The following is a 15,562-nucleotide window of genomic DNA, read 5'->3' on the forward strand; positions in this document are numbered from 1 at the left end:
TCAAAGGACACCATACAGAGAGTGAAAAGCCAGTACAGATGTTCCTCAAATTATGTTGGGGTTACATCCTTATAAACTCATCATAAATTGAAAATATACTGTTAAACTGAAATGTAATTAGTACACCTAACCTACCACACATCATAGCTTAGCCTAGTCTACCTTAAGTGTGCTCAGAGCACTTATGTTAGCCTTAGTTGGGCAAAATCGTTTAAGCACAAGGCATATTTCATAATAAAGTATTAATATCTTATATAATGTATTGATTACTATACTGAAAGAGAAAAAAAGAATGGCTCACTGCTGCTGCCCTGCATTGCAAGAAAGTATACCACATATTGCTGGCCTGGGAGAATTAAAAAATTTGAAGTACAGTTTCTTCTACTGAGTGCCTCTTGCTTTCACAACATTGTAAAGGCAAAATCATAAGTCAAACTGTCATAAGCCTGGGGCTATTTGTACAAAAAACCACAATACAATTTACATTTGCACCCTAATACATGAAATAGTTATAAATCTGACAAAATATGTACAGGATCTATGTGAGGATTACTACAAAACCCTGATGAAAGAAATAAAGGGGCCAGGTGCGGTGGCTCACGCCTGTAATCCCAGCACTGGGAGGCCGAGGCGGGCAGGCGGATCACGAGGTCAGGAGATTGAGACCACCCTGGCTAACACGGTAAAACCCCGTCTCTACTAAAATACAAAAAAACTAGCTGGGCGTGGTTGCGGCGCCTGTAGTCCCAGCTACTCGGGAGGCTGAGGCAGGAGAATTGCGTGAACCTGGGAGGCGGGGCTTGCAGTGAGCCAAGATCGCACCAATGCACTGCACTCCAGCCTGGGTGACAGAGCGAGACTCCCTCTCAAAAAAAAAAAAAAAAAAAAAGCCGGGTGTGGTGACACGTGCCTGTAGTCCCAGCTACTCAAGAGGCTGAGGCAGGAGAACTGATTGAACCCAGAAGGTGGAGGGTGCAGTGAGCCGAGGTCACACACTCCAGCCTTGGCCACAGAGCGAGACTCTGTCTCAAAAAAAAAAAAAAAAAGAAAAGGAATAAGTAAATTGAGAAATATTCCATGTTCATATTATAGATAGGAAGACTCAATTATGTGTCAGTTCTTTCCAACATAACCATAGATTCTGTGCAGTTTATGGTCTTGTTAAATTGAGATGCATTTAGTATACCCAATCAAAATCCCAGCAAATGATTCTGTGGATATCTCCAGAGGCAAAAAAAAAACACCTAAAAAACCCAGAAGAGCTAATACAACATTGAAATTTGGAAGACTGATACTGCCTGACTTCAAGATTTACTGTAAAGCTACAGTAATGAAGACAGTACAGTATTGGTGAAAGAATAGACAACTAAATCAATAGAACAGAATGGAAAGTGCAGAAATAGACCCACACAGATGCAGTCAACTGATGTTTGACAAAGGAGCAAAGGCAATACAATAGAGAAAAGTTTTCAACAAATAGTGCTAGAACAGCTAGCTGAGCATTCAAGTGGAAAAAAAAAAGAATCTTCACCCTTCAGAAAGGGTGGAGAAAGCGGACGGACCATAGTCCAAAATGTAAAAGACAAAACCGTAGAAGTCCTAGAAGATGATCTAAGAGAAAATCTAGATGACCTTGGGCTTATCAGGACTTTTTAGATACAATACCAAAACAATCCATGAAAGAAATAAGCTAGAATTCTTCAAAATTAAAAACTTCTGCCCAGTGAAAGATACTGTCAAGAGAATGAGGAAGGCCAGGTGCAGTGAGTGGCTCATGCCTATAGTCTCAGTACTTTGGGAGGCTGAAGTGGGAGGATTGCTTGAGACCAGGAGTTTGAGACCAGCCTGGGCAACATAGTGAGACTGTCTCTACAAATATTTTTTTAAAAAAAGGAGAGAAGCCATTGACTGCTAGAAAATATTTGCAAATGACAAATCTGATAGAGGGCTATTATCCAAAATATACAAATAACTATTAAAACTGAGAAAACAGAACCCAATTTAAAAATGATTCACTAAAAAATGGTTGATAGATCAGTTTATTGAAGAAAAAAAGAAAAAACTATTGAAAGAACTGAGCTGACACTTCACCAAAGAAGATAAACGGCAAATGCATATGAAAAGATGCTGAATATCAAATATTAGGGAGCTGCAAGTAAAAACAACAATGGGATACTACTGTAGACTCATTAGGAGCGCCAAAATCCAAAACAATAACACCAAATGCTTGGAGGGATGTGGAGCATTAGGAAATCTCATTCATTCCTGGAGGCAATGCAAAACAGTACAGCCTCTTTGGAAGGTAGTTTGACAATTTTGTACAAAACTGAACTAAACATACTCTTACCAAAGGATCTAGCAAATTTACTCAAATGAGTTGAAATGTATAGCCACACAATAACCTGAATATGAATGTTTATAGCAGCTTTATCCATAAATTGTCAAAACTTGGAAAACACCAAGGTATCTTTCAGTAGGTAGATGGATAAACAAGCTGTGTGGTACATTCCTACAGTGGACTTACTCAGAGCTCAAAAATGAATGAGCTATCAAGCTGTGAAAAGACATGGATTCATACTAAGACTTAGTTTATATTGGGTGAAAAAAGCCTATTTGAAAAGACTACATACTGTATGATTCCAACTACGTGGCATTCTGGAAGGGGCAAAACTATAGTAACAGTAAAAAGATCAGTGATTGCCAAGGGTTGGAAGAGATGAATGGACAGAGCACAGGTTTTTTAGGGCAGTGCTACTATTTTCTATGATGTTCTAATGATGGATACATGCCATTGTACACTTCTCAAAACCCATAGAAAATGTACAGGACAATTTTGATAATACTGTAAGTGTTTTCATCTATTGTAACTAATGTATCATTCTAGTGCAGGATGATAGTGGGGGAGGCTCTATGTGTTTGGGTGCAGGAGGTCTATGATATACTCTGTACTTTCTGCTTGGTTTTCCTGTGACCCTAAAACTTCTAAAAATACCTAAAAAAAAGGCCGGGCGCGGTGGCTCAAGCCTGTAATCCCAGCACTTTGGGAGGCCGAGATGGGTGGATCACGAGGTCAGGAGATCGAGACCATCCTGGCTAACACGGCGAAACCCCATCTCTACTAAAAAATACAAAAAACTAGCCGGGCGAGTTGGCGGGCGGCTGTAGTCCCAGCTACTCGGGAGGCTGAGGCAGGAGAATGGCGCAAACCGGGGAGGCGGAGCTTGCAGTGAGCTGAGATCCGGCCACTGCACAGCCTGGGCAACAGAGCGAGACCCCGTCTCCAAAAAAAAAACAAAAAACAAACAAACAAAAAACAAAACCTAAAAAAAGATAACAGATTAGGAGAAAATATTTGCAAATTAAAGGAGGGAGGGGCAAAGAGCTTATTTTCTTCTAAAAATTTTTCTTTAAAAAAGTTTTTACCCATCTGTATGTGTTGAAAAATATTTGTAATATACAAAGAGCTCTTACAAATCTATAAGACAAATAACCTAATTTTAAAAAGGGCAAACAGGAGCTCAAGGCCAGCCTGGGCAACTTAGTGAGACCCTGTCTCTAAAAAAAATAAAGATATAAACTAGGCAGGTGTGGTGGTGTGTGCCTGTAGTCCCAGCTACTCCACAGGCTGAGGCAGGAGGATTATGTGAGCCCAGGAGTTTGAGGTTACAGTGAGCTGTGATCGTGCCACTGCACTCCAGCCTGAGCAATCAAGCAAGACCTTGTCTCTAAAAAATAATAAATTAAAATGGGCAAAGAATTTGAGTAGACATTTCTTCAAAGAAGAGATACATGGGGCCAATAGGCACTTGAAAAGTTGCTTAACATCATTAGCCACCAGGGGAATTGAAATAAAATCGTAATTATACCATGTTATGCTCAACAGGATAACTATAATAAAGAAGACAGATATACTGCCAAGTGTGAGGATAGGAAGAAGTTGGAACCCTCATACCACACTGGTGGAAATGTAAAATGGTGCATCTGCTTTGGAATGCAGTCTAGCAGTTTTCAAAAGGCTAAATGAACATAGGGTTACCATGTGACCCAGCAATTCCACTTTTATGTATGTAATCCAAAGAAACAAAGACATTTATGCACATAGATGTCATGTTCTTGTATATGAATGTTCATTTAAGCATTTCAAAAAATGAATAGAACTCAGATTTTTATTAATTGATGTTTGGATGAATGTGGTATATCCATACAATAGAGTATTTGGCAATCAAAGGAAATGAAGTACTTAATTTTTTTTGATTATTATTATTTTTTGAGACAGAGTCTCTGTCACCCAGGCTGGAGTGCAGTGGTGTGATCTTGGCTCACTGCATTCTCTGCCTCTTGGGTTCAAGTGATTCTCCTGCCTCAGCCTCCCAAGTAGCTGGGATTACAGGCATGCCTGGCTAATTTTTGTATTTTTTAGTAGAGACGGAGTTTCGCCATGTTGGCCAGGCTGGTCTCGAACTCCTGACCTCAAATGATCTGCCTTCCTTAGTGCTGAGATTACAGGGGTGAGCCACTGTGCCTGGCTGATTTTTAAATTTTTATTTTTTGTCTTAAGATCTTTTTTCTCTAACCTGCTTCAGAGAAAGAGAAATGAAGGACTAATACATGATACAATATGAAAGCATTATGAAGACAGTATGTGAAAGGAGCCATCATAAAAGACTACAATTTATAGAGTAGCAGTCCCCAACGTTTTTGATACCGGGGACTAATTTATGGAAGACAATTTTTCCATGGACCGGGGGGCATGGTTTTGGAATGATTTAAGCACATTACATTTATTGTGCACTTTGTTATGTTATATAATGAAATAATTGTGCAACTTATCATAATGTAGAATCAGCAGGAGCCGTAAGCTTGTTTTCTACAACTAGATAGTCCCATCTGGGGGTGATGGGAGACAATGACAGATCATCAAGCATTAGATTCTCATGAGGATCACACAACCTAGATTCCTCACATCTGCAATTCACAAAAGGGTTCATGCTCCTCTGAGAATCTAATGCTGCCACTGATCTGGCAGACGGTGGCGTTCAGGCAGTAATGAGAGCGATAGGTAGCAGCTGTAAATACAGATGAAGCTTTACTCGCTTGCCCGCCCACCACTCACCATGGTTCCTAACAGGCTACAGACCAGTACTGGTGAGTGGCTAGGAGGAAATGTGGAGTGACTGTTAATGGTTATCAGGTTTCTTTTGGAGGTGATAAAAATGTTCTATAATTGATTGTGGTAATGGTTGTGAAACTCTGAATATATGAAAAACAATTGAATTGTATACTCAAGTGAATTATACTATATGTGAATTACACATTAATAAAGCTGTTATAAAAAACAACAAATAAATGGGAAGTCATCTCATGTTCATGGATGACTTAATATTGTTAACATGTCAGTACTACCCAAAGTATCTGCAGCTTCAGTGCAATGTCTATGAAAATCCCAATGGGATTTTTTGCACAGTTAGAAAAATTCACCCAAAAAAATTCACATGAATAGCCAAAACATTCTTGAAAAAGAAGAGATTTGGAAGCTTTAGAGTTCCTGATTGTTACAGTAATCAGAACATTGTGGTACTGTCATAAAGACAGACATACAGACCAATTGAATAGACAGTCCAGAAATAAACCCTTATGTATATGGTTAAATGATTTTTTTTTTTTTTGAGACGGAGTTTCACTTTTGTTGCCCAGGCTGGAGTGCAGTGGTGCGATCTCAGCTCACTGCAACCTCTGCCTCCCAGGTTCAAGCAATTCTCCTGCCTCAGCCTCTCGAGTAGCTGGGACTACAGGCCTGCACCGCCACGCCCAGCCATTGTTTGTATTTTCAGTAGAGATGGGGTTTCACCATGTTGGCCAGGCTGGTCTTGAACTCCTGACCTCAAGTAATCCACCCGTCTCAGCCTCCCAAAGTGCTAGGATTACAGGCGTGGGCCACCGTGCCCAGCCTGATTTTTTTTTTTTTTCTATTTATTTTTTTGAGACGGGGTCTGGCTCTGTCGCCCAGGCTGGAGTGCAGTGGCGGGATCTCAGCTCACTGCAAGCTCTGCCTCCCGAGTTTACGCCATTCTCCTGCCTCAGCCTCCCGAGTAGCTGGGACTACAGGCGCCCGCCACCTCGCCCGGCTAGCTTTTTTGTATTTTTTTAGTAGAGACAGGGTTTCACCGTGTTAGCCAGGATGGTCTCGATCTCCTCACCTCGTGATGCGCCTGTCTCGGCCTCCCAAAGTGCTGGGATTACAGGCTTGAGCCACCGCGCCCGGCTTTTTTTTTTTTTTTTTTTTGAGGCGGAGTCTCGCTTTGTCGCCGGGACTGGAGTGCAGTGGCCAGATCTCAGCTCACTGCAAGCTCCGCCTCCCGGGTTTACGCCATTCTACTGCCTCAGCCTCCCGAGTAGCTGGGACTACAGGCGCCCGCCACCTCGCCCGGCTAGTTTTTGTATTTTTAGTAGAGACGGGGTTTCACCGTGTTAGCCAGGATGGTCTCGATCTCCTGACCTGGTGATCCACCCGTCTCGGCCTCCCAAAGTGCTGGGATTACAGGCTTGAGCCACCGCGCCGGCCTTTTTTTTTTTTTTTTTTTTTTTTTTTTTTTTTAAGACAGTTTCTCACTCTCTTGCCCAGGCTGGAGTATGGTGGCACCATCATGGCTCACTGCAGTTTTGACCTCCTGAGCTCATGCAATCCTCTCACCTCAGCCTTCCGAGTAGCTGGGATTACAGGCTCACACTGCCACACCTGGGTAATTAATTTTTTTGTTTTTTCTGTGGAGGCAGGGTCTTGTTATACCTGGTCTCAAACTCCTGGACTTAAGCAATCCTTCCGCCTTGGCCTTGCAAAATATTGGGATTACAGGTATGAGCTACTGAACCTGTCCGGGTAAATGATTTTTTTGACAAGTGTATCAAGACCACTCAATGGAGAAAGGATAATCTCTTCAACAAATGATATTGGGAAAATTGGGTATCTACATGTAAAGGAAGGAAGTTAGATCTTTACCGTGTATCATAAAAGAAGGTGAATTAACCTGGATTAAAGACTTAAACATATTACCTAAAATTATAGAACATTTAGAAGAAGGCCTTAGGGGAAAGCCTTCATGATCTTGGATTTGGCAGTGGTTTCTTGGACATCACACTAAAATCACGTTATAGAACAAAAGTAGACAAATGGAATTCTTGAAACTTAAAAATGTATGTGTATGAAAGGACACAGTTAACAGTAGGCAACCTATGGAATGGGAGAAAATATTTGCAAATTATATATCTGATAAGGGATTAGTATCCTGAGTATATGAAGAACTACAAATCAACAAAAAATATAACAATTTTAAAAATGGACAGAAGACTTGTATAGACAGTTCTCTAAGGGTGATATGAAAATGGCTAATAAGGCTGGGCGCAATGGCTCACGCCTGTTAGTAATCCCAGCTCTTAAGGAGGCCGAGGTGAGTCAATCACTTGAGGTCAGGAGTTTAAGACCAGTCTGGCCAACATGGTGAAACTTCATCTCTACTGAAAATACAAAAAAATTAGGGTTGGTGGTGCATGCCTGTAATCCTAGCCATTCAGGAGGCTGAGGCAGGGGAATCGCTTGAACCCTGGATGTGGGGGTTGTGGTGAGCTGAGATCGCACCACTGCACTCCAGCCTGGGTGACTGAGACTTCATCTCAAAAAAAAAAAAGCTAACAAACATTTGAAAAGACGCTCAAAATCACTACTCAGAAGAGAAATGCAAAAAAAAAAAAAAAAAAAAAATCACGGGATTATCACCTCACACTGATTAGGATGTTTACCATTTAAAAAACCACACAGAAAGGCCGGGCGCGGGCTCAAGCCTGTAATCCCAGCATTTGAGAGGCCGAGACGGGCGGATCACGAGGTCAGGAGATCAAGACCATCCTGGCTAACACGGTGAAACCCCGTCTCTACTAAAAAAAAAATGCAGAAAACTAGCCGAGCGAGATGGCGGGCGCCTGTAGTCCCAGCTACTCGGGAGGCTGAGGCAGAATGGGGTAAACCCGGGAGGCAGAGCTTGCATCTGAGCTGAGATCCGGCCACTGCACTCCAGCCTGGGCGACAGAGCGAGATTCCGTCTCAAAAATAAAAATAAACCACACAGAAAATAACAATTGTTAACAGGGATTTGGAAAAATTAGAAACCTTGTGAACTCTCAGTGTGAATGTAAAATGGTGCAGCCCTTATGGAATACAGGATGGCAGTTTCTCAAAAAATTAAGGATAGAAATATCATGTTATCTAGCAATATTAATTCTAGGCATATATCCAAAAGAATGAAGGCAGGATCTCTAAGAGGTATTTGCATGTCCATGTTCAGAGCAGCATTATTCACAATACCCAAGAGGTGGAAGTAAGTCAAGTCAAATGTCTTTCTTTTTTTTTTTTTTTGAGACAGAGTCTCGCTCTGTCACCCAGGCTGGAGTGCAGTGGCCAGAGCTCAGCTCACTGCAAGCTCCGCCTCCCGGGTTCACGCCATTCTCCTGCCTCAGCCTCCCGAGTAGCTGGGACTACAGGCGCCGCCACCTCGCCCGGCTAGTTTTTTGTATTTTTAGTAGAGACGGGGTTTCACCGTGTTAGCCAGGATGGTCTCGATCTCCTGACCTCGTGATCCACCCGTCTCGGCCTCCCAAAGTGCTGGGATTACAGGCTTGAGCCACCGCGCCTGGCCTCAAATGTCTTTCAATGGAGGAATGGATAAGCAAAATGTAGCACATACATACAATGGATTATTATTCCACCTTAGAAAGGATGGAAATCTTGCTGCAACACAGATGAACCTTGAGGACTTTATGTTTCTGTCACAAAAAGACTCAATCAAAGTATGTTTCCACTTATAGGAGATACCTGACTAAAGTGGTGAAGTTCATAGAAACAAAGTAAGAAGGTAGTTGCCAGGAGCTGAGGGCAGGAGAGAAATTGGGAAAGTGTTGCTTAATGGGTATAGGGTTTAATTTTTGCTAGATGAAAGTTTTGGAGATCTGTTGCACAGCAGTGTGAATATATTTAACATTACTGAATTGCACACTTTAAAATGGTTAAGATGGTAAATTTTGTGATGTGTTTTTTAACATAATTAAAAATTATTTTAAGAGGCCGGGCGTGGTGGCTCAAGCCTGTAATCCCAGCACTTTGGGAGGCCGAGACGGGTGGATCACCAGGTCAGGAGATCGAGACCATCCTGGCTAACACAGTGAAACCCCGTCTCTACTAAAAAAAAAAAAATACAAAAAACTAGCCGGGCGAGGTGGCGAGCGCCTGTAGTCCCAGCTACTCGGGAGGCTGAGGCAGGAGAATGGCGTAAACCCGGGAGGCGGAGCTTGCAGTGAGCTGAGATCCCGCCACTGCACTCCAGCCTGGGCGACAGAGCGAGACTCCGTCTCAAAAAAAAAAAAAAAAATTGGCCGGGCGCGGTGGCTCAAGCCTGTAATCCCAGCACTTTGGGAGGCCGAGACGGGCGGATCACTAGGTCAGGAGATGGAGACCATCCTGGCTAACACAGTGAAACCCCATCTCTACTAAAATATACAAAAAAAACTAGCTGGGCGAGGTGGCGGGCGCCTGTAGTCCCAGCTACTCGGGAGGCTGAGGCAGGAGAATGGCGTAAACCCAGGAGGCAGAGCTTGCAGTGAGCTGAGATCCGTCCACTGCACTCCAGCCTGGGCGACAGAGCGAGACTCCGTCTCAAAAAAAAATAAAAAAAAATAAAACAAAATTTAAAAATCCAACTGCACACCAAATTTAAAAAAAGAACCAAAAGAAAACTTAATACACATAGCCTCAGACCTGTAATCCCAGCACTCTGGGAGGCTGAGGTGGGAGGATCACCTGAGGTCAGGAGTTAGAGACCAGCCTGGCCAACATGGCGAAACCCCATCTCTCCTAAAAATACAAAAATTAGCTGGGTGTGGTGATGCACGCCTGTAATCCTAGCTACTCGGGAGGCTGAGGTAGGAGAATTGCTTGAGCCCGGGAGGTGGAGGTTGCAGTGAGCTGAGATTGCACCATTGCACTCCAGTCTGGGAGACAGAGCTAGACTCCATCTCAAAACAACAACAACAACAAAAAAAGCCCCCAAAACCAAAACATACACGCATATTAATAGCAGATGGAATAGACTTACATAGTTGGCTTAGAGATAAAAAGCATTACCAGTGTGCAAGTGTCATATAATGATAAAAAGTGAAGTTTATCAGAGGAGATAACCTCAAATTCAATGTATTTAATATCAAAGCTTCAAATACATGAAACAAAAATTGGTAAAACAAATCCACTGTTGTAATGAGTGGTTTACTCTCTATGTAAACAAGGCATAATCAGACAATAAAAAGTAGTTTCAGAAACAACGTTTTGCCTAAGAACTGCAGAGCATATGTTCTTTTTTAGTATATACATGGTACTTAGACGTCCGCTGGTTTATAAAGTGAATTCCAAGGCATTTATATTACACAAAACACATTATTAGTGGAATTAAACTGGTGATTTTATTTGTTAATTTTTAAATACTTTTGTAGAGATGAGGTCTCACTATGCTGCCTGGCTGGTCTTGAACTCCTGGCCTCAAGAGATTCTATGGCCTTGGCCTCTCAAAGTGTTGGGATTACAGGCATGCCACACTGCACCTGGTCAAGCTAGTGATTAATAATAATAAAACTGAACGAAATAAATTCCCATATTCCTGAAAACGGTATGTTTTTAAATAACTCAGCGTTCAAAGAAGAAATTAGTGGAAATTAGAAAATTTGAATTGAATGATAACTGAAGTTAAAAGGTGCAGCTAAGGCAATAGGCTTAAATGCAAATATTAGGAAAAACACTTGAAATTAATGGGCCAATTACCAATATTATCTTGGCTTTATTAAAAAAAAACTCCCCCAGTAGGTTGCAGTGAGCAGAGATTGTGCCACTGCACTTCAACTTGGGAGACAAAGCAAGACTCCATCTCAAAAAAACAAAACAAAAAACAAACAAACAAAAAACTCCCCCAATTCTCAAAGATAGAACAAAAGCTTCTCATTCATGTTACCTGACATTGGCTGTGGGTCAGCTATTGCAGCTCTGTATGTTTGGTTCTTCTCCAATTGTCTTCTCATTTGGGGATTGATTCCAGAACAGCAGTTCCTATACAATACATGCTTATTCATGTGGCAGAGGGCAAGAACAAGAGGCAGAGCCAAATCTTAGTTATATTTGACGTTGCTGCTTATATGTGCTTTCTGTGCATTCTTTATATTCCATTGACTATATGGCCAAGCCTGTAGGCTGGGGAACATATATTTTTTCCTTCCATTTGAAATTTATTTTTTAGTGATACATAATAATTGTATATATTTATGGGATACATGGGATATTTTGATACATGCATACAATGTGTAATTATCAAATTAGGGTAATTTATATATGTCACCTCAAACATTTATCATTTCTTTGTACGTGGATGGGGAATATATAGATACACATACACTATATGCACAAATGTGTGTGTTTATATATGTATATATATGTGTGTGTGTGTGTATATATATATATATTTTTTTTTTAGGGTGGGTGGTGACAAAGTTTTGCTGAGTCACCCAGGATGGAGTGCAGTGGCATGAATCTCAGCTCACTGCGACCTCTGCCTCCTGGTCTCAAGTATTTCTTGTGCTTCAGCCTCCCGAGTAGCTGGAACTACAGGCATACACCACCAAACCTGGCTAATTTTGGAATATATTTTCTTTTTTTTTTGAGATGGAGTCTCGCTCTGTCACCCAGGCTGGAGTGCAGTGGCCAGATCTCAGCTCACTGCAAGCTCTGCCTCCCGGGTTTATGCCATTCTCCTGCCTCAGCCTCCCGAATAGCTGGGACTACAGGCGCCCGCCACCTCGTCCGGCTAGTTGTTTGTATTTTTTAGTAGAGACGGGGTTTCACGGTGTTAGCCAGGATGGTCTTGATCTCCTGACCTCGGGATCCGCCCGTCTCGGCCTCTCAAAGTGCTGGGATTACAGGCTTGAGCCACCACGCCCGGCCTGGAATATATATTCTTAAAAGGCAGGTGACAGTGGTGAATATGCATAATCTTCTCTTCTGGGGAATATGAGGATTGAACAACATAACAGAATCTGCTATAGCATTGATCTCAAGAAGTTAGGAAAAGAATTAGCAACATAAACCCCCATAAAAAATATGGAAGGAAATAAATAGCAGAATTTAATTAATTACATCTAACACATAACAGAGTACTTAATTTATGACTTAATCATATCAGGACTTAATTTTTCAAAAAGGCTAGAATTAAGCTTATGATAACAAAAAAGAAAATAGATATTTTACATGGAATGCAATAGGGGATATAGGTAATAATCATACAGAAATTTAAAAATATAATTTTAGAGCAATAAATTTGAACATTTTTATAAAGACAGATTTCTAGAAAAGTATATAACTTCAAAATTGAGTGGAAAAGAAAGTCTACATAGTGCTATGACAAACTCTATAATAATTTCAAATATAGATATTTTATTAACATATCTCTTTATAATTAGAATGATTTCAGGAATGCACAAATATTTCCAGTAAATAGAATTAATAATAATAAGTCAAATATTTGTGGAAATGGTAGTGGTGGCAGAGAATACTTATGAGAAGAACCTATCGTTGGTACCTGAACTATACATAAGAAATTAGAATTCATGAGAATATGAATGAGTCAGGCATTACCTAGGTATAAAAAGGCTAAATAGCTGGGCATGGTGGCTCATGCCTGTAATCCCAACCCTTTGTGAGGCCAAGCCAAGTGGATAACCTGAGGTCAGGAGTTCGAGACCAGCCTGGCCAATGTGCTGAAATCCTATCTCTACTAAAAATACAAAATTAGCTGGGCATGGTGGTGGGCACCTGTAACCCCAGCTACTTGGGAGGCTGAAGCATGAGAATCGCTTGAACCTGGGAGGCAGTTGCATTGAACCGAGATCACGCCACCTTCACTCCAGCCCAGGCAACAGAGTGAGACTCTGTCTCAAAAAAATAAAATAAAATAATAATAACAATAATAATTTTTAAAAAGTCTAAACAATATTTTAGTAAACCAAATTTAGCAGTTTTTAAAAAAATAGATAACCAAGTTGTGTTCATTTCAAGATCATGAATTAATTGTACATTAGAAAAGTTAGTAAAGGAAATTCATATTAACGGATTGAAGAAAGATTGTAATCACTTGAATAAAAAAGAAAAAAATAGAAGAGAATAAAGAAAAATATTTGAGGTGATTGATATCCCCATTACCCTGATGTGATCATTACACATTGTATACAGGTATCAAAATAGCACATGTACCCCAGAAGTATGTATGACTAATATACATATATCAGTTTTTTTAAGAAGCATAAAAAGTCCCCAAACCACTAACGGTCTAGGCATTAAAGAATGTCTGTAAGTCAGGCATGGTGGTATGCACCTGTAGTCCCAGCTATTCTAGAGGCTAAGGCAGGAGGATCCCTTGAGCCCAAAAGTTCAGTGCTGTAGTGTGCAATGATTGCACCTGTGAATGGCCACTGCACTTCAGCCTGGGCAATATAGTGAGCCACTATCTCTTAAAAGGAAGAAAATAATCCATAAAGTAGATTTACTAAATGCTTGTAACTGTGTAACTGTTAAAACAAAATCAGTATAAGATCGTGCCTTTGCACTCCAGCCTGGGCGACAGAGTGAGACTGTCTCAAAAAAAAAAAAAAAAAGAAGAAGAAGAAAAGATTCAGTATACTGCTTATAAGACGTGAACAAACTTTTTACAAAAGAAGCAGTCTAAATGACAGAACACAAGAAGATATTCAACATTATTAGTCAAGGAGATAAAAATGTTTCAATGAAATAGTTCATAAAACTTAACATTAGCAGTGTTAAGACATCAGATGGTAAATAGAGTTTGGGAACCTCAATCTGTCTGTGGGAATAAAAAAATGATCCACCATTTCCACTCAGGAATATATTCTCGAGTTGCATTGTTTAAATATAGTAGACATTAACCACATGTAGTTATTGAGCCCTTGAAATGTGGCTAGTCAAAATAGAATGTGTTTTAAATGTAAAATATTGAATTTTGAAGACTTAGTAACAAAAAGGAATATAAAATATCTCAAATTTTAATAATTATTGCATGTCAAAATAGATTAAATATTTAAAATGTACCTCTTTGTATATTTTTTGTAGTTATGGGAAATTTAAGATTACATTGTGTTTGTATTGGATGGCACTACTCTAGAGGAATTTAGATGTGTTCACCAGGAGCAATGTGTAATAATATAGCAGAATAATTCATTATAGTCACAAACTGAAAATATTTGAAGTATTTATCAGTACTTGACTATGTCATCATTATAGTAGTGAAAAGTAGCTATATAGTAGAGAAAAAAAGATTGCCATACACATCTTTATGAATACATAAAGAAAACAATGCTGAATGAAAGAAGTGAGGGTTCATACACAATATGACTCTACAAAACTCAAGAACAGGTTAAATGAAACATGATTTTTTAGATATACTTACATATATAGATAGTTGCATAAAGAAAAACCTGGAATAATTATTACATAAGTCAGAATTTATTCATTGTGGGGGTTGGGGGGAGGTGTAGGATACTCAGAAGTTTCTAAAATACTAATAGTTGTGTTTCTCGTAGTTGTTACATGAATGCATTATAAGTTGCACATATATATTTTATGCATTATTCTAGGAGACATATTTCATAACAATACTAAAAGGCTAGAATTAAAGGGGGATGGGTACTACAAAAGAGGCAAGCCAAAGCTGATTTATTTACTTCTTGAAGGTGCCACATTGTTGTTCCTTGGTCTAAAGTCAAGGTAGGTTGATTGTCTCTGTTTTTTTTTTTTTTGAGACAGAGTCTTGCTCTGTCACCCAGTCCAGAGCACAGTGGCGTGATCTCGGCTCACTGCAACCTCCGCCTCCCGGGTTCAAGTGATTCTCCTGCCTCAGCCTCCCAAGGGATTACAGACGTGCACCACCATGCCCGGCTAATTTTTGTATTTTTAGTAGAGACGGAGTCTCACTGTCTTGGCCAGGCTGGTCTTGAACTCCTGACCTCGTGATCCACCTGCCTCGGCCTCCCAAAGTTCTGGGATTACAGGCATGAGCCACTGCAGTTGGTCAATTGTCTCTGCTTTTTTGCGTCCACCTATTTGTCTTCCTTTCCAGTGGTCTGCTTGAGTGGTATAAATCTGTACAGTATTGAAGGCTTTGTTAACATAGGATGTAGAGATCAGATGTCCATCCCAAAAATGCGCTGGTAGGCCTTTACATCTTATTACTGGTATCATTGGCTAGCATCTGGGCTCATGAGCTTTGGTATTTCCTGGACCACTATCTCCTGATACCTTCCCCTAACTAAAAATGTTTAATTTGTATTTACAGAATAAGAGAGAGAGAAACCCATTACAAGTTGCTCAGTATTCTATCCTCTGCCCAGGTTGCTTGTGTAGAAACTTAAATATACTAATGTGTTTATCTCCAACATTTTAGGAAGAACCTTCAAATTTGAAACTTCTGAA

General features: G+C 40.3%; 1 protein-coding gene across 11 annotated transcripts in view; it reads left to right on the top strand.

The window, feature by feature from the left end:
- LARP1B (La ribonucleoprotein 1B) overlaps positions 1 to 15,562 on the top strand; it is a 158,554-nt gene that overhangs the window by 66,335 nt on the left and 76,657 nt on the right. Inside the window, exon 12 of one of the 11 annotated variants that reach the window (XM_033215242.1) lies at positions 3,884 to 4,039. The exons of the other annotated variants lie outside the window; for them this stretch is intronic. Within the exon in view, the coding sequence (XP_033071133.1) occupies positions 3,884 to 4,024 (141 nt within the window). The 3' untranslated portion in view covers positions 4,025 to 4,039. Of the gene's footprint in view, positions 1 to 3,883; positions 4,040 to 15,562 lie in introns of those variants that run through there. 11 annotated transcript variants of the gene reach the window in all.

The sequence above is a fragment of the Trachypithecus francoisi genome, unplaced genomic scaffold (assembly GCF_009764315.1).
Source record: "Trachypithecus francoisi isolate TF-2019V2 unplaced genomic scaffold, Tfra_2.0 Lachesis_group1, whole genome shotgun sequence".
Classification (NCBI taxonomy): Eukaryota; Metazoa; Chordata; class Mammalia; order Primates; family Cercopithecidae; genus Trachypithecus; species Trachypithecus francoisi.